The sequence below is a fragment of the Sander vitreus genome, chromosome 2 (assembly GCF_031162955.1).
Source record: "Sander vitreus isolate 19-12246 chromosome 2, sanVit1, whole genome shotgun sequence".
In the NCBI taxonomy this organism is placed as follows: Eukaryota; Metazoa; Chordata; class Actinopteri; order Perciformes; family Percidae; genus Sander; species Sander vitreus.
The window spans coordinates 28,537,935-28,557,662 of record NC_135856.1 but is presented as its reverse complement, the minus strand read 5'-3'; the positions used below and the strand labels follow the sequence as shown (position 1 = coordinate 28,557,662).

The following is a 19,728-nucleotide window of genomic DNA, read 5'->3' as shown; positions in this document are numbered from 1 at the left end:
TCTAAAAGGTCCTGGAATAGGAATGTGGATCACATTTATGGAGCAGCACAAGAAAATAATGTCAACTCAGGATTTATGTTTTTCCATTGCCCTTCATGTATTTTGTATTTAAATTCTATGTCTGGGCAAATACCCATCCAATTTTAACCATACCAAAAGCCAAACACGTCAGCCAACTCAGCTGGAGACAGCCACAGTCCCCTTATAGATATATTCAAATATTGACTAAACATGGGTTTAGTTTGGCCGAGGCAGTGTAGGGAGAATCTGAACTGATGTCGACCATTAAACACTGATATGGTCACTAGTTTCCCCTATGAAAAAAAAAATGAGGAGAAAAGAAGCCACAGAAATGTTACGGTTTTGCAAAGACAACAGGAAGGAAGTTTCGGGAATTTCACTTCTCAGAACTACATTTGGTTGAGATCCTGTACTGGATGTGTTGCCTGGCACCTGCAGACTTTCAAGCTGCTGAATTACATAACGGTTAATTGTAAAAGGAAATATATTAATGTCTTTTCTTTTCTTTTTAAGGTCACAGGGTTCTTTCTGTTATCTTAGAAAATATTCTGCAAGAACACTTCCCAAAGTTAGAAACCATAGAGCGCAGACTGTTATGTGCATAAACTTATCTTGAGGCTGATGTTTGATTTTTGCGAGGAGACACATTTTTAAAGTCGTGAACTAAAGCATTTAGCACACTTTTACTGATGTAATGCAAATGGAGCAGTTGTTGGAATAAGTGATGTTTGAGGGCATTTTAGAAGATGGTTCATGACAGGAGAAAGGGAATGGAAAAAAAAAATTGCATGAGAAAATGAATGCCTGAAGCAAGCTAAACAGTAGAAACAATGCCTGTACTTGGCATGACAGACTACTCAGTGCTAAAACAGCATGCCTGTGTGTGAATGGACAGCCACAGAGGCTGGCGTCCCAATCACTGCGGTGTTTTCTTCTCCTTCTTACTTTGTACATGTCATGACACCACTTTGTTCTGCTGTCCTAAGTGTTCCTCTCCCTCCAAATCCCCAAACCCCAACAATTAAATCCTGACAAAGATCATAAATTTATACAAAACAGGCAAATCGTGTTGGCTTTGCTAGCCTCCAGATACTGCGACGCGCTGCTCCATTTTCTGAAACCCTTTTATCAGTGTCATCCACTCTGTACAATGCTGATGCCTTGTGTTCAGTCATTGTCTTTGCTGTCTTTGCTGTCCAGTTTTACTTTACTTACCAAACCGTGTATAAAGATAAAGAGCGGAATTCATAATCACAAACGCCACCACACACTAACATATTTCACTGAGCACATAGTGTCAGCTACTCGACCAGTTACTGTCATTGTAAAAACTGTCAAGGACATGCGGTAGACCCAACACGGTGATAGATTTATAACAGAGGGAGAATGTTGTCCTCCAGAACAGATGTCATTCAGTCAGACATTTCCCTCAGTTTGGACGGAGTATGGGCTTATCTGCTAATGTAAGCTACCGACCGTTACCTTGAAATCATCCAGAAAATAGACGGTACCGTAGGGTGATTTAACGTCACCGCTCATTTTACACACAGTTTAACAGCAAAACAAAACGCTGAGTGAACATTACTTGCTAAATTTTTCATGTTGGTTTTGAGCGGTATGCACCCCCACTAACCTGGAAAACGGTTTTAAATCAACAACGTTACTACAGCGTGTCGGAGGAATACACACAGACTCCTGCAGCGGCGAGTCAAAGGCAGAGGGGCCATCACAGCAGCGTGGCTAACATTAGCTTCTTGTCTCATCTGGGGTCTGATAAACAGTAAATTCCGCCACCGTCTGTCTATTGGGTTCTAAGACAGCCGTGCCGTGATTGGATTTCATAAAGGCAACTTGTTAAATTGTTACAATGTAATTTAAAATCTGCTTTAAAAATAAACATATATGTTTTGGATAATGTTTTGGATAATGTTCAGCTTCGGTAGCTTTACCTATATAGCTAAAATATACAATGACTGAGGAAGCCTAGTGACGAGTCCATAGCAACCAGTTTGTGCGTTGAATTAATTACCCAGTGTGCTTTGCTGAATGGTCTCAATGTTTTATTGTTTTATTTCATGTGAATACTAGTTAATTAGAGGAGTAACTTAGTATTTGAAGTAATGCAGGAAGTGTGCATTTATTTTCCATGCTTATTGTGTTTTCACAACAATGTTAGTGAGTAAATCTACTGAAATGGCCACCACACCATAACAGAGGAGTGTGATGTATAAGATCAGAAGGCAGAGGTTAATTCATGTATGTCATGGTTGTAAAAAATAAAGAGCATCTGCACTTATTTGTCAAGTGCTTACTAGTGCAGAAGGTATCCATAAGTTGATGGGGTGGGTTGTACCTCTTTTCACAACCTTTTTGGAGGGTCACTTTTACTAAAGATTCCCAAACTTCTCTGGTGGCACTTTATATAAATAATGAACAGTCCCTTATCCATGTATGTAAGGTATGACTGTAACAGTATCTTAGCATGACTAAATAAACAAAAATATGTAAATAATCTGAGAATAATGTATTTCAATTCTATTTTTAATTTAATGTTGCTGGTAGTGATCAATAGAAACAGATATCACAAAGTGATAGCTATCTGTGTATGCCTGATACAGTGGCAGAGCAGAGTGGACACAGTAATATGCTGGAGAAAAGAAGAACATTTCTATGTGATGGTAACATAATACGTCTACAGCCACACTAGCAGCTAGAGAGGGCACTTAAGCACAGTGGTGCTTTGAGCTAACAATGATATAATAATAACAATGCTAACATGCAGATGTTAGCATGCTTACATTTGCTAATTAGCACTAAACACAAAGTACGGCTGAGGCTGATGGGATTGGGATTAGTTTTGCTGGTATTTGGTCATAAACCTAAGTATTAGACAAGCTTACATTTTGACCTTATGGTGGCGCAAGAGAAAAGGTCAGGGGACTTAAAGTCATTAGAAATCACCCTGAGGGTATTCTTGCATTGCCAGACCTTCCTCCAAAGCGCTGCGGAGGAGGGTCTGGCTAGTCCACACAGAATTTCGGAATGGGAGAAAAACATGCTCTGGTTTATTGGCATTTCTTTAAACCAATCACAATCGTCTTGGGTGGTGCTAATCGCCGGAAGGAGCAACGGTGACGCTGCCCTGCTACACCCTGCTACACTCTACAGTGCCCTGCTATGTCCTGCAGTGCCCTGCTACGCCCTGCCACGTCCTGCTATGCCCTGCAGTGCCCTGCTACGCCCTGCCACGTCCTGCTATGCCCTGCAGTGCCCTGCTACATCCAGCTACGTCCTGCTAAGCCCTGCTATACCCTGCAGTGCCCTGCTACGTCCTGCTAAGCCCTGCTATACCCTGCAGTGCCCTGCTATGCCATGAATTACTACAACTATTTCTAGTCACTGTTCCATTATCTTTATTGTAACTACAATTGCCACTGTTCATCACACCCCCAATGATGCCTACCAAGAGCATGGGTCTGTCCGAGGTTTCTCCCTTAAAAGGAAGTTTTCCTCACCAGCCGAGGTTTCTCCCTAAAAGGAAGTTTTTCCTCGCCACTGTCGCACTAAATGCTTGCTCTTGGGGGAATTACTGGAGTTGTTGAGTCTTTGTAAATTATAGAGTGTGGTCTAGACCTACTCTATCTGTAAAGTGTCTTGAGATAACTCGTGTTATGATTTGATACTATAAATACAATTGAACTGAATTGAATTGAATTGAAAATAGCCTTGGGAAGGAACATGTTTTGGTGGAACATGTTTACGTTCAAAAGTTGTTTTAGTCATGCAACAGAAAACTCAGATTGGACAGATAGTCTAGCTAGCTGTCTGGATTTACCCTGCAGAGATCTGAGGAGCAGTTAACCATAGTCCTCATAAAAAGAGTTTAGAATTCCAACACAAAGAAAGCGGAGGGTAACGGACATCCGGCCAAAAAGAGTGACATCCGGCGAAATGTCCGGCGGCACCTGAACAATCCCAGAAGTGGAACGTCGTGGATATAGACTCTCCTGAGGGGAACATGAGCGTGTGAACCAAATGTTATTGCAATCCATACAAATGTAGCTCAGCGTAAATTCTGTCAGGGAGACTTCTATTACGTTGTCTCTCTTCTCTTTAACTGATCAGCTGGGCAGTGGGTGTTACGGTTCTGTATACCAATTAAAATCGGGCACTTATGTTCTAACCAATCACAGCATACTACCATGTTTTAAATCTGTTCTCTCTCCTGCTTCTGTCAGTTGTATTTTCAGACGAGAGTGTGACCTGCCTCCTCCCCTTCTACCTCCAGGCATTTTCGACGGTGTTCTCGGTCTTCTCCCGGCTGACGGCTCGTTTTTACGTCTTCGGATTTTTCTCACCACCACCAGTGTCTAGATTCCATTGGGGGATGTGTTTGATTTTCCTAAACATTAGATTTGTATAGATACCCCTTTACAATAGAGTCTAAACTCCAAATAATTATGTTTGTACTTACTTGGTTATATCTTATTAATAAATGTTTGCATATCTGCAACGGAGTCTCTCCTGATTGAATAGTGGTTAAGACATTTCACGCAAAACCAAAAATGTCAAACTCTTGGTGTCGCTAGAAATCTCAGGGCTGGTTAGCTATGCTAGTTTGTATGATGTTCTAGTTCCAACCCAACCCTGTCTCCTTAAAAAAATATGCTCCCAAACAACGAAACTGCATTCTCAATTACATTTTCAAGGGCAATGTACTTTCCAGTGACCTGCGCACGTTGTGAAACATTTGTTCCAATCCATCAATCACATGTTGTGATATTTCACTGCATGAGTGCAAAAGGTCAGTGGGCTTCATCCTCTATGGACCATAAATGTCTATACAAAATTCCATGGAAATCCATCCAATGGTTTTATTACATACATATTTCTGTCTGGACCAAAGTGGTGGACCGACTGACCGATGTTGCCTTGCCATACCTGGTCATTGGTAAGAGCTTGTTCTGTAGTATTTAGGGATGCACTGTATCTTGTTGGTCGGTGAGTCACTAGAGGCAGCAGGAATGTGTTGAATGTTTCGAGAACAAATGCTCTTCATCAGACTAAGACAACTGCTCGAAATGTCACCTAGGTGTAATAAATAAGTGGACATTGGATCCCTGCAGTGTGCGAGCTATTTATTTGTTTATTTCATGATCTATACACTAATGCAGCCTGATTACTTTCACATCATGTCACATCATGATCAGGGGTTCTGTGCTGCTGTGGAAATGGAAGACTGAAGTTCTTCTGTCTAAACACTTCTGTTCTGTTCTTAATATTGAGGAAATATTTCTGCTCATTTATCTCTGTTTTGTTCTCTCCAAAAATAAAGTGCTGGTACTTTTGGTGTTATTATATGTATCAAACATCTTTAAGTTTATTGTAGAAAGCACTGACAGGGCGCTCCATCCTGAACAACCAATCTTGTTTTAAGTCTTGTTTAACCTTTAACTTGAAATCTGCATTGCATCACTGGATAGACTTCATCTTACTACTGTATCTGAAGAACACTGATTAACGTGAGTACTTTTTAATGAAAACAGGAAAATTAGCTGTGATAAACCTCGAGTTTGGCATCGCCCAAAATGGATGACAACTGTGAGCATGGATGTCACCATATTTTTCTATTTCTCTCAGCACAGTGAGCTCTCCCTCCCATCTTTGCAGAATTTGAGACACACAGCAGGCAAAACAGTAACCAAATATTAGAAATTTCTGGGTTCCAGCCAGACAGCAGTTTTTAAACAATTTGCACTATGAGGAGTGTGGGTTTCATCAGAGAAAAGTAGCTGAACTTATTTCTGTCTTTGACAGCATGTTTGTCTCCTCTTCTCTAGGCTGAATATTCTCATGCAAACATTCCACTGTTTCATTTCTGGCCAGTAGATTGTGAGGCGCCCAGACAGATAGTGTGTGGCTTTCCACTCATAATAGCTAGCATCTCCTTAAAATGTCAGTGTGGAATGCACAAGCACACAACCACCTGTGTACATTTACATGATGTCACATTGCTAGATAGAAACTAGCACCTTGCAGTTGTAAAAAATAAATAAATGTCATAGGCCTAAATTTCCTTGCTGTAGAAACAAAATATTTCAAATATTAGAAAGCAAACCAGACTCCTGTCGAATGGTGAAAATAATCTCTCTGACGTACATGCATATGCACTGCAGAAAGTTTTGGCAAAATGGGCGAATGAGAGGAACCGTTCAACAGTTGTGGCGGGGGAGTTTGAGTCTGTAAGCCAAGATGGAATACTTGGGTGCACATGCAACAATAAAAGGGTTTTCTTCTATATAACATTTCAGACTTCCAGAAAAGATAGAGATGTTACTCTTTTCTAACTTTTCCAATCTGAAGAGCTCCTCCATCTCAGAGTGCTTCAAAGATCATCAGGTATGCCCTTTGTGGTTAGCAGAAGCAGAGCGGGTGTAGAAGCCGCCTCAAACCCCAAAAACCCAGACTTAGTATTGGAAGAGCCAGTGGACTGGAGAGGCCAAATGGCACCATTTGTAAGAGCAATTGATGAGGAAAATGGGGGCAACAGGGTCTCCTTTCAGAGCCGGAGGAAAAACACACATGGCGGCCAAACGCTTGATTGTTGCACTTAGAGTCAAAATGGGCACCAGGAAAGGAAGACAATCAGACATAAATAATTGGCTCTTTAGTCCAAGAGCAGCACATGCTGACACATGCCTATTCTGATGTGCTAATAAGATATATGAAGCCAATAAGAAAAAGCAATCTAGTTCAGCATTGACTTCCCAATAAGCCCTGTCTATTCTATCTGAATTCCTTCTGTGGGATTTGAAATCAACAACAGTCTGGTCAGAACTGCATGAGTATAAAATTGCAGTCAGCCTTTTTATTGTGATATGTCTATAGAAAAATAGAAGCTAAATTACAGTAATTTCGAAACAGTTTTCTTTCAATATTTCTTTAGCCACGTTTGGTATAAACATTTGTGTTCCTCAGGATGAGTTGTAATGACTTTAATGATCCCCTGAAGTGGCTGTACTCAACATACTGAAAAAAAATTGCTTTGCTGCTATAATAATGTTCTGAATGTTGAGTACAGCCCCTTTAACTTGACCTTTAACCATGATCAGATCTGCAACGTTGCCATCAGCCTCAGCTGTAGCCTACTTTGTGTTTAGTGCTAATTAGCAATAGTTAGCAAGCCAACAAGTGAAATGATGGTAAATATGGTAAACATTATATCTGCTAAATATCACCACATTAGCATGGTCATCGCAAGTATGGCAGCATGCTTACGCTAGCATGTAGCTCAAATACAAAGTAAAGATCAGAAAAGTGGTTCTATGTCTAAACCAAATGTGTTATTTTTCACTCCTTAAAACGTAACTCTCGCCAAAATGCAACCTAGGGTCTTTTTGTGAATGTACCCGAGTCAAACTTTCGTTTAAAAGCATAATTAGGACGGAAACACCACTTTTAAGATTTACCGTATTCTCGTTTTCGGTCAAATGGCCTTTTGAATGGGAGTGCTTAGGGGCACTACTATGATAGCATCAAAATCACTATTTTTAAAACACTAAGAAGGCTCGACACAACATGAAACTTTGCTCGAAGTATCACCAGGGGCTCTACACATGAACTCGAGCATTGAGAACATTGTTTGTGTACACAGAGTTTACTAAAAAGAAAGGTTTTGAACAACTCACTTTAGCAGTTGTTGTTTACGCTATCCGCCATCTTGCCATTCAAAAAGAGTCGATCTCCATGCAACGTAACAGGGAGGAGAGTAAAGATGGAAAGCTCTTAAAGCTTAGTTCCATATAAATGCACGGATAATTTGTTGTTTTGTCGTTAGTGAAAAACAATATTGACCTTGTAGTTGAAAAAGGAGCCTCATATAAGATTGACATTTCTTGACACTTTTTGACTGGCAAGATGGCGGATAGCGTAAACAACAACTAAAGTGAGTTGTTCAAAATCTTTCTTTTTAGTAAACTCTGTGTACACAAACAATGTTCTCAATGCTGGAGTTCATGTGTAGAGCCCCTGGTGATACTTCAAGCAAAGTTTCATGTAGCCTTCTTAGTGTTTTAAAAAATAGCGATTTTGATGCTATCATATTAGTGCCGCTAGTACTCCCATTCAAAAGGCCATTTGACCGAAAACGACAATACGGTAAATCTTAAAAGTGGCGCTTCCGTCCTAATTATGCTTTTAAACAAAAGTTTGACTCGGGTACATTCACAAAAAGACCCTATAGGTTGCATTTTGGCGAGAGTTACGCTTTAAAGCTTTAGTGCGTAATTTTTTAATATTAATAAACGTTTGTTACATTCAATCCATTGCCAAATGAGTTGCTACAAAGTTAATTAAGACTATCAGCTCCACACAACTCTCACTGTATTTCTCAGTATGACTATGTTCAGAAGATTGTGTCATCCGGTGACTTTCCCACGCAGAAACTCGGGTGAAGATAATTACCTCTTCTGAAGAGTCCATCATGTTTTTTAATTCTCCGTGTCCTACTTTGCTACTAGCAACTGTGTTGTGGAGGCGGTGTGGGAGCGTGCGCGATCACGTAAGGCTTGTATCATGTGGACACGCCAACAGTTTTGTTGTCATTATTTTGAATTCCTCATGGGGGTGACAGAAACTACGCACTATAGCTTTAAACCTCTTTTTCAACCAACGCACTCTCACATTTAATATGAACAATGTTTCTCTTACATACATTTTCTACATAACACTCTTCAAAGGACAGCTGTCAGTTCACAGACTCATTATGCTGTTGCCAATCAGTAGAATCTCTTCACACAGGTGCCTCTCTTTAAAAAAAAAAAAAAAAAAGAAAGAAAAGAAGAAGAAAAAACAATGTATATGACTGTGCCCACCTCTGCCCTTTTTCCTGTGAACCAGCAGGCAATTTGTATGTTTCTTTTTACCCTGTTTCCAAACCTCAACTTGTGCAAGAATGTATCCAGCTGGCTGCCAGGTCCCTGTAAAATTAAAACAAACATGACCACCTGTCCCCAGTATGCAGTGAGAGGACCAAAATCAGAAATACATTATGCCTCCTCGTGGTTTCCCCTTTCAGAGTGTCAATCAAACAGAAGAAAAATTGACGTGTTTTCCTTAATGCAGCTGCAAAAACCTCGAGGACTACAATCACAGTCCTTAAGGAACATCTGGAGCTTCCATGAGGGTAAATATGACTTCTCCATTTGAGTTTCCATATCAAAGTCATTTGGATCAAAAATACAAATGCAAAACAAACAACATACCTCATAATTCGACCACAACTAATCGTTTTTACTGTACTCTAAATAATAGACCTGCCTCCTTTTCACTGAGGCCATTTATTCAGAGAAGTGAAATAGAAAACCCTCCTACCAGCAGACGGATGAACAGCCTGCTCTGGATAACTGATATCTCAGAGGTTATTCTGAGCGCAGTATTGCGCATCATACAGCCAAAGCAATTAATGTAGTGTATGAAATCTATTTACATCGATCCAGGCTCCAGAAAACAAAAAGCTCAACAACATCTTCACCACGAGACAACTGGTCACAAACTAATCCTAACCTTGTGAACTGTTTCCAAGTCTGCACATTGAAACATTTTGGTGACGTTTAAAAGGTTACAAAGTTATAGCTTTGGTGTGCACAATGTAGTCTACTGCCTAAAGATTAAATAAATAAATAACCAGGCCAATCTTAGATAATTTCTTAGAAATGTATGTGACAAACATAACGTGAGTAACGACATTAAAGTTGATGTAAACAGAGAAACGCGATCCAGAGCCATGCAGCAGAGGGGGAGACGTGGGCTGACTCAGGGGCTCACAGCAGCAGAGACGCCCACACATAGGCTACTGAAGGCACCAAGACGCGCTATAAAAACGTGACTCGGTATTTGAGTGTCAGTGGGGATCCTTCACTATCTTTAAGCCACCATGAAACAACCACACGGATTCAGCCATGGGAAAAACTCCACAAAGGACACTTTCACCAAAGGGAAACTTGATTTCTGATCTTAAGCAAAAGACATCTTTTTCCTCTGTTTGTGGACTCTGCTGAAATTGTTTCATTGACCCTGTCTGTGGAGTTTCTCTGGATATCTGATTATCAAGGAAAACTATCTTCTGGCTGTTCAGCTGGACTGATAAGATTATCTGAACTATGTAGTGGTGAGTCAAGTTTTCATTTTAAAGCTAATAGTAAAAAAGAACAAAGTAGACTTTTTTTTTATAAGGGAACGTTAGCCTAAGAAATACAGTAAATGTAAGATTGGATTCTTTAACTAAATATCAAACGATTTGATAAATAACATTTATATTGTTTATTACTGTGATCATAATTTTCCTTCTTTTCTTTCACACTGCCAACGTGTCTATTCTAACTGGTGCAACATATTGCAAATCTTCCATCTAATTTTTGTTCTAACATTTGTTTCACAACTGACAAACTGCTCAGTGAGAAATTGTATACAGTAGGTCAATTATAATGTTGTTAGTTTTTTTTTATCAGGATGAGCTTATTATGAAAATCAGCTAGATTTCTTTACATCACTGGACTAGGATAAGATAGCCTACTTTATTTATCCCCCTTTATTGATGAAATAATAAGATCTATCCCTGATCTAATCCCAGTAATTACCTTATAAGAGATTAAAAAAATGCTCAGTTGTGTGTTTTAATACAGGCCTGTTGCTTTTTGTTGGCTTGTTGCTGGAAGGACTGTCCTAGTTATGACCTATGGTTTGATCTCCAGCCGAACTAAACCTGAGCCATCAGAGTTTGCACCACCTTGTACTTTGTCGGGATATGCAGGCTGGACACCATACACACGGTGAACAGCTGTCTAGTCATGTTAAAAAAGGATTTAGAAGAAGATTTGTGAGGGGACAGTCAGGTCTAGTCAGATCTTCAGTCATATATGAAGAGTTTGTAGAAGTATGTGTTTAACTCTTTTACTTATTAAAAGTCCCCAAATGCACAAAATATACATATGAAAAGACAAAAAGCTAGGTTTTTCAGTCTGGGCCACCATGAGCTGTCAGAACAGCTTCAGCGCTCCTTGTTATAGATTCTCCAAGTGTCTCTTCTACTGAAGGGATTGGATCATAAATACAGAATAAAATCCCTCATTTGGTGTTTTGATGATGGAGAGCGCTGTCTAACATGCTCATTTAGGTTGAGATGTCACGACTGTGGCCATGGCCTATGAGTCATATCATTTTCATTTCCATCAAACCGCTCAGTGATGGAAACGTGTATTCATTAGGTTTTTACTCATTTATTCAGCTTCTCCCTTTGTTTTCACCTATATGTTTGTGTAATATATAATTATAATAACATCAAATCATCAGTATTTTCCCTATGTTGACACAAATGTGCCCTTCTTTCTCTTGCAGCCTCCCTTAACTATGGCCCTCATGAGCTTCAGCGTTCAGTGATGTTAGCTCTGAGCCACTACAACTCCTCCGCCTCCCCGCTCTTCCCTCGTTTCTCTAATGACAGCGGAGGGAAGGTGGAGGCCATGGTGGCTGTTGAAGGGCTGTCGCAGCAGGGAAACCTCACCTTGGTGCAACCCACCACCAGTGGTGTCATTGTCGTCATACTGTCCATGACACTGGGCATCATCTCCAACATTGTGGCCCTCTTCATCCTGGCCAATGCCTACTCCCTCCAGCGCCGGCGCACCAAAGCCACATTCCTTCTGTTTGCCACTTCACTGGTGGTCACAGACTTCTTTGGCCACGTGATCCCTGGTGCCCTGGTTCTCCGACTCTACCTCTACGGAGGTGTGCACCCCAACTCCTCGGATAGGATGTGTCAGTTCCTGGGTGGCAGCATGGTGTTCTTTGGCCTGTGCCCACTCTTCATGGGCTCTGCCATGGCTGCTGAGCGCTGCCTGGGTGTCACGAAGCCTCTGCTGCACTCATCCCTGGTCACCAAAACCCGCACAAAGATCTGCCTGTCTGTCATCTGGCTGGCAGCTCTGTGTGTGGCCATGCTGCCCTGCTTTCAGCTGGGCTCTTATACCTATCAGGACCCAGGGACCTGGTGTTTCATCCAAGTGCTCAGTGACACTCAGGAGGTGGATGTGGCGTTTGTGGTGCTGTTCTCTGGACTAGGTCTGACCTCGCTAGCTGTGGCGCTGGTGTGTAACACCATCAGTGGACTGACGCTGGTGCTCGCTCGGTTCAGGAGGCGGCTGGGCTCCCATCACTCAGCAAAGTCCCATGATATAGAGATGGTGGTGCAGCTGGTCGGCATCATGGTCACCTCGTGTATCTGCTGGAGCCCTCTGCTGGTGAGTATCAGGAAGTACAATGGGAGGGAATCATGATAGGTCATGAGATCGCGTCCCCTCTGAGAGAACTCATTCGGTTTGCATGAGTAAAAGTACCCTATACTATAAAAAGAATTAGCATAGCGAGCTATACTGAAAGTTGGTAAAGGCCAATAAAGCAGTATCAATATAACATCAATAGTTCTCTCACACAGAGTTTTCACCTGCATTGTCTGATTAGAGCTCGCCTCAGGACTGTGAGTGTATAGACTGTGCTTGATTGACAGCTCCATCGCTGTCTTGTCAGTTTTGTTGCAGCTGTTAGGGCGGGACAACTTACACCTTTCTTGTTGGTGCCTAAAGTTTGACAGCATGTAATTCCCAGCATAACAGCCAACTTCAACCTGGCTACAGTTTTACTCAAACAGGGTAATTGAAAGACAATTAGTGGATGTGCAGGGACTTAAAGTATTTTTATACTGCCCATATTTATGGAAAAGATTCCCTCCCAGGATTATGTCAGTTTATACAAGTGCAAAATTAGCAACAGGTTAAAATTATTGTTGTCTTTTGAAGAAAAAAAAGACTCCAGCTCTAGTACTATTATTAGAAAGGACCAGAGAGATAGTCTGCTTCTTCATTTTCTTTTGCAAGGATTTTCACTTTAGGCAAGGCAGACAAGGCAGCTTTATTTGTATAGCACATTTCAGCAGCAAGGCAATTCAAAGTGCTTTACGTAAAACATTAAGGTGCAGTTAAAAACAATTAAAAAAACGTTCATTTAAAGAGATTTTAAAAACAGCTAAAATAGGAAAAGACAGGTATGAAATACAAGAATAAAAGTTACAGTGCAGTGTAAGAAATAAGGCGGCACCAAACAGAAAAGTCTTCAGCCTTGATTTAAAAGAACTGAGAGTTGCAGTGGACCTGCAGTTTTCTTTCTTCCAGAGAGATATTCCGTTTTCTTTCTCAAGGATTTTCACTTTACACTTGACTTTGTTGTGGAAACAATAACCGTCAAAGAAGGAGACTCCACTAGACCTGAAATAAAAATTTAAAAATATCTGTTCTAATCAATGGAAATTCAATAGGAAAACAGTTACAATAACGATTATAACTAACAAATAACTTGACAAATAATACATCAACATGGAGAGGGTCTATGTAACAAACACTGCTGGCAGATTCTGCTGCATGCTGCTCAAATAGGGATGGGCAGATCAATACCTCCAGTATTAATACAACCACAGTCTTCTTCGGAGTATCAGCTCTAGTGTCACTAGGCTCAATAAAAAAAACAAAATTGATCCATCTTACATTTATAACGATCTTGCGTGTGATTGAAGTAATCCCGACCCATCGTTCTCCCACATCTTAAAACATATCAGTCCTTGCTGATATGGATGCACCAACACTGTTTAAAAACAATATTAGTGTATCCTTGTCACAATCCGTTTATTGTGTTTAACAAAATAAACCAGATCACTGTAAGAACTTGTTTGTTGTTCTTTATACTGCAAAACAGAGTCATTTTAGTTTGTCTACCAATGCAGTGTGTTTGCTCCTTCATTGGGTAATAATTACAAGCACATGTTTTCATGCCTGCAGATCTTTGGCCTGATGTCGGTGATCCGCTCCTACACAGGATCTATTGGAGAGGACTTGTCCAGCTATAAAACTCTGATGGTGATGGGCGTGAGGCTGGCCACATGGAACCAGATCCTCGACCCCTGGGTGTACATCCTGCTGCGCCGCACCGTTCTCCGCAAAATCTACCTCATCGCCAAGTGCCAGGCAGGACTGAGGGGAAATATATTAGGCCGCTGGGAGCCAACCTCTTTTCACAGCTCAGAGAAGAAGCAAGTCAACCAAGTATGAGCTGAGAGAAAGACTGATAAAGTACTTTGCGGATTTACTTTACTGAACATACAAAGAACTGTGCAAATAAAAAGCTTTAGAAGGAGAGACCCACAGGACCATGTGAAAGGAACAATCTTCGTGGCTGTGATGGAGGAGCCCATTAGTTTAGAAATAGGGTTGGGTATCGTTTGGATTTTTACAATTCCAATGCTGAACCGGTACTTTTAAAACGATTCCTAAACCGATTCTTGAAAAACTGAAAAATGACATCACAGAGTATAGAGGTTTTTTTTTTTAATTGAAAATGATTTCAATTTAACAATATATTAACGTTTTAAAGTACTTAAATATATAAGTAAACCTAAGTCACCTAACACACAACTACAATAATTTAACAATAAATAACAGTTACACTATTAACAAGTAACAACACAATAAATGTTGAGTTGGCATGCTAACTAAACCAGCTTCAAACTTTAGCGGTTCTTTTGCAGAAAAATGACCATATTTGGAAAATATGGCCTTTTAAAAGTAGCCTACATTTACGGTAGCTAACTAACGGTAGACTATAGAGAAAGTGTGATATTTTTACATCCGTTTCGGAGCGACGGAGGGAAAATATTTCGGTCGACACATTAAGTGCAACCGAAATGAGGAACCGAAATTTGCGTTCTAATCCGGTCCGATTTCTACCGTTTGCGTAGGAACCGGTTCCATAGTGGAACCGGGTTTCGGTACCCAACCCTTTTTAGAAGTGCAGTTTGCAATTTCTCAGTTGGTCCACTTCACAAATGCTTAACGGATTCAATCGAAATATCTCTTTCATACTCCTTAAAAGTTTGAGTTCATTGTCTGACCTTACAAATGGAAGCTAGCTAATGCTATGATTTTGCACATAAACTTTCTACTGTTTACTTATAATAAGTGGACATTCCTGATTATGATTGTATTCTCATTCGGAAACTCATAGTATTGAAGGCCACAGATGTAGGCCACATTTATGAACGCAGTACTAACCACGCTCTTTCCTAAAAGACTCTAACCGGCAATTTCCACTGGATGCGGAGTCATTAGGTTTCCATTAAAGTCAATGTGTGTATTTCCACTGACTGCGGAACGTCTGCGTCCCTACTCCGTCCCAGCTCCGGCGGTCCGCAGCCCTCCGGAGCAGATACGCAGAGCTTCTATTTTTGACGGACGCCGGAGAGAGAGCTCCGCAGCAATTCAGCACACTGCAGATAGTGCGGGACAGGAAGTCGAGCACAGAAACAAAATAAAAATCCGGTTATTTTTCAAAGTAAAATACACAGTGCTCAAGGCGGATCATATTTCCCTGCACTACACCTTGAAAACACAGCACAGAGTTGTTTGCCCTCTACTCCTCTGGATGGAAACAAACTGTTGTTGGTTTTGTGGTTCTATTCTACGTGAATTCGCGAGATACTGCGGGTCCTCGTGACTACAGCTGTCAGTCATGGCCGCAGCCGTGCCGCAACAAATCCGGACCTGGTGGGTATTGACGGACGGCGGAGCACGCAGCCGTTCCGCAGCGGAGCCGGTCCGCAGACGTTCCGCATTCAGTGGAAATTGCCGGTAAGGTTTGCAGGAGTGATAGAGGTTTATACCGAGTTTCATTTGGTTTTATTTCTCAAATTCAGTTTCACCAGCTTTGGAAGTAAAAAAAAACAATATGTTGCACATTGACTTGCTAACATTAGATAAATGTGGAGGAATTGAGCTGTAGCAGTATAACCTGAGAGGAAAACCAGAAGACTGCACTCAGTCACGGTAATTATTCTGCTGAATGTATTTCATGAAGGACTGTTAATATTCAAATACTATGGAGTGTATGTATGTTTAAGTTTAAATATGCTTTCCATATGTTTATACAGTGCTCTTTGTGAAACAATGTAAGATTTTATAAGTTAATACTTGAATTGTACCCTCAATTTACTGAGGATGTATTAAGAACTTTAAATTGAATGTAAATAAAATAATGCAATGTGTCCTTACTCTGAATTTATTTTTGACTAATTTGTCGTTGTGTTGAGAAGGGGGATATTTGGGTGGTTAATAAATATGTTACACTTTTTAATGTAAAGGTGTTATACAAATAAAATTGACATTGACTGCACACAGTGGGGTAGTTTCTTTATCAAACTGTTGTATTATAATTATTCTGGTAGCTATATGGTGCATTACGTGTAAATTCCATCCATCCATCCATCTTCATCCGCTTATCCGGGGTCGGGTCGCGGGGGTAGCAGCTCCAGCAGGGGACCCCAAACTTCCCTTTCCCGGGCCACATTAACCAGCTCCGACTGGGGGATCCCGAGGCGTTCCCAGGCCAGGTTAGAGATATAATCCCTCCACCTAGTCCTGGGTCTCCCCCGAGGCCTCCTCCCAGCTGGACGTGCCTGGAACACCTCCCTGGCTCCTTTCGACGCAAAGGAGCAGCGGCTCTACTCAGCTCTCGGGATAGCTGATCTCACCCTATCTCTAAGGGAGACGCCAGCTACCCTCCTGAGGAAACCCATTTCGGCCGCTTGTACCCTGGATCTTGTTCTTTCGGTCATGACTACGTGTAAATTGAACTCCTATAAACACAGGCAGTATTTGATCAGATTCTGAGTCAAATTACAACAGAGAAGTATCGCTGTACTTGTTCTCTCAGCTTTCCTGAATATTCATGATAAAAATCTGCAACTTGGGTTGTGCAAGAGTTTGTTTAACTCTGAGGACGATGTGATCTGCAACAGGCATTTCCTGCTGATTCATTCTGGCCTTCACTTTCCATAGATGACAAACCAAAAAGGATTATCCACAAAGGTCAACATAATAAATCAAGAAGATTGTTAAGCAAATCTTTTTGATCCAGGCTTGATTCCGTTTCCTTGCTAGAGTACGTGTGTCTAGGCAGGTAGTCTGGCTCTAATGTGACGGACTTTAGACGAGGTGCAGTGCTTTAATGAAATACATTATTACCAGTTTCATTTATCCATTTCCTCCCCTGTAGCATTTCTTTCCAACCACATTTGCGTTGTCTGCGACTAAAACATTTGTTCCTTATTCCACATGCCTGCCCAAAAAGCCTTTCTGTCAGTTGCAACTAGTTGAAAACAGCCAGTGATATCTAGATGACTCACTTTGAAGTGCTCAAATAGCACTGTGCTGGTGTGTAACTGACACATAAACATCGATTTATGATATATTGTTTTTGTTCTGAAATGCAAAAAATGCAAAATAGATATATATATATATATAGTTATACAGATAACTATAATAAATATAAATACAGATAAGTTATCAAACACAGGAATCTTTACTTATCGAGGAAAGTACACATTTTAACTCTCAAAACCCAGTTACTGCAATTAACACTCAAGAATTCAAAAACATTACAGCTTTAGTTGTACTAATCTGTGCAATCAACTCAAACGTAGCTAGCATCATTCTTAGCCTCTGTGGTCTTCCACTCATGTGTGCTCTCTCCCCAGACCAGTCTGCTAAGGGAGAGAAGTACACCAATGTAACTGTACCTTTGAGTAAGATAGCAGCTAACTGTTCCCTTGTTTTCTTGCTTGCTTTTAGCTCAAGAAAAGAAAAACAGTTCAAATTGGACAGCAGTACAGTAGCTTCTTAAATAGGTTCCCAGGCAAAAGCCTACCAACAACCAATTCATAAACCATAAAAACATTGTTGGATACATCATTGTCCCCACTCTCCACACTGTTTTCTGGATGTGAGAGGTGTATTTGTTTGCCATTGCGCAGCATCGCTTACTGCACCTTTAATCTGGGTGAGAAGAAACAATTGAGACTTAGACACTAAAAGTGTTTAACAAAGAAGCCAAATACAGAAGACAGCTAAACTGTGTGTGTGTGTGTGTGTGAGGAAGATGACAGATTGGCAAATCATTTTTTCATTTTGGTGGCTTTTGTGCCAGAGTGTGCCGGATAATGGGGAGCTTGTGTTCGGACCCTCTTGACTGGCTGACTGGCTGTAAACATGGTCAGGTCCTGTTGTTACCTTGGCAGGACATCTCGCCACTGCTGTTGACTGTGCATGAATAGCAGGGCCAGCATGCCTGGCTGCCCTACGGATAGCTCCAGATCTTACAGATGCCAAGCTGGTGTTTTTTGAGCGGCCAAACATATGTAAGGCTGTCATGATCTTAGACGAATTGTCTTTTATTGTTTTAAAGGCCTTTACTGCAGCTATTGAGGAGGCTGTAAATGATGCGTCGCTGTTGACCATGGCTGACAGCTCCCGGCACATTTCAGTAAATCCTGCTGCAGCAGCTTGATGTGACACTGGAAAACAATACCAATAATAATTTAGGCAACAATAATAGCTTGACAAAAAAAAAAAAAAGCAGAGTAGTTGTTATCACTGCAACCTACAAGACGGGGATTGGCAAGATAGGGTCTGCGGGGATAGATCGTACTTCAGCACATCTAAGGCTGAACTTGGGCAGTGTCCTGCTTCAAAAAGCTTGTTCAGTTTAGCTTTTGTGTCCTCACCAACATCACGGTGGCTCGGTGCATCAGCCACATAGATGTTGTGGTTGTGGTCACTGCAAATGGACACGATTGTGGGGAAGGTAGGCACGTGAGGGTCCTTGCTTCTGAGGAGACATAGACAAAAATGCTATGTTCTTTACTGTTTAAGACAGGACAACAGTGCTAAACCTTGGGTACATTAAAAGGCATAATATTAAGAGTAGGCCTTACTTACAGACTCTGCCTGCCTCTGCTCACTTGAGTGCGTAGGAGTGTTACAGTCATCTTAGCAGAGCAGTTTGTAATCTGGCTTCTTCTGCCTGCCCCGTTTTCATTGTGAGGTCTCGTATTGCGTTGGCATCTGAAGTCCACCTTAAGAGGACAATATACAGGCATTATTTTAGGTCTGTCTTGATTAATCCTCTCTTTCACATGATTCATTGTGATGTCTGCGATGGTCATTGTAGTTGTACATATTGGTTTCTTCTCCTGCAAACTCTGGGAGAACTCATTCATACTTGCAGTTACGATAAGAATTACAACTACCAGTCTACCGCAAATGTTAAGATACCTTGAAAAGAACTTTCTAGCCCTTTCTTGGATATGTTCGGTCCACCCTCCAGGTGACTGTGTGACTTTTCAGCCACAGCTTTATATCATACTCTGTGCACAAGGCCATCCGAAGAATGGCCCTATAGTTAATATGATCACCTGTCTCACTTAATGTTTTATAATCACATACATGGTAATCATACCTGCCTGGCAGACAGTCCTGTGAAAAACAACAGAATCACATAACGTTATCAATATTACAATCGTACACTCTTTATTTTTAACAGGTTAAAAATACTTTGGGTTCTTATCATAGATATGAATGTAAATGGACCTTCAAAGCAGGAAAGTCAGAAATGTTCTGCTTGGGGTTAATGCAGGCAAATCTGAGGAGAAAGATTATATATTTTAAACTTGTTTTTTAAAATATCGTTGGCCTATGGAGAAAGAGAAAGTTATCTATAGTCAAATTAACATTTCTAAGGACAGAAACTGGTTAGTAAAGTTAACAGTTAAAT

General features: G+C 40.9%; 2 protein-coding genes across 2 annotated transcripts; one reads left to right on the top strand and one right to left on the bottom strand.

Moving 5' to 3' along the window:
* Window positions 1-11,456: 11,456 nt before the first annotated feature.
* On the top strand, window positions 11,457-14,174 carry LOC144530444 (prostaglandin E2 receptor EP1 subtype-like). Its single transcript, XM_078270029.1, has 2 exons — window positions 11,457-12,317; window positions 13,905-14,174. The coding sequence occupies exons 1-2, from the start codon at window positions 11,457-11,459 to the stop codon at window positions 14,172-14,174; spliced, it is 1,131 nt and encodes a 376-aa protein (XP_078126155.1).
* A 3,802-nt stretch (window positions 14,175-17,976) lies between these two features.
* On the bottom strand, window positions 17,977-19,426 carry LOC144528856 (uncharacterized). Its single transcript, XM_078267711.1, has 5 exons — window positions 19,414-19,426; window positions 18,894-19,030; window positions 18,560-18,783; window positions 18,100-18,469; window positions 17,977-17,983 (listed from the first exon to the last, which is right to left on the bottom strand). Exons 2-5 carry the CDS (start codon window positions 18,941-18,943, stop codon window positions 17,977-17,979), a joined length of 651 nt encoding a protein of 216 aa, XP_078123837.1. The 5' UTR covers window positions 18,944-19,030; window positions 19,414-19,426.
* Window positions 19,427-19,728: the final 302 nt, after the last annotated feature.

Bases quoted from the DNA above. Each gene is read 5' to 3' on its own strand.
- LOC144530444 (XM_078270029.1), top strand. From the start codon at position 11,457: ATGTTAGCTCTGAGCCACTACAACTCCTCCGCCTCCCCGCTCTTCCCT. The intron at 12,318-13,904 runs GTGAGTATCAGG...TCATGCCTGCAG, and splicing joins TCTGCTGGAGCCCTCTGCTG to ATCTTTGGCCTGATGTCGGT.
- LOC144528856 (XM_078267711.1), bottom strand. From the start codon at position 18,943: ATGACTGTAACACTCCTACGCACTCAAGTGAGCAGAGGCAGGCAGAGT. The intron at 18,784-18,893 runs GTAAGTAAGGCC...ATGTCTCCTCAG, and splicing joins AGCAGAGGCAGGCAGAGTCT to AAGCAAGGACCCTCACGTGC. The intron at 18,470-18,559 runs GTAGGTTGCAGT...ATTGTTTTCCAG, and splicing joins ATCTTGCCAATCCCCGTCTT to TGTCACATCAAGCTGCTGCA.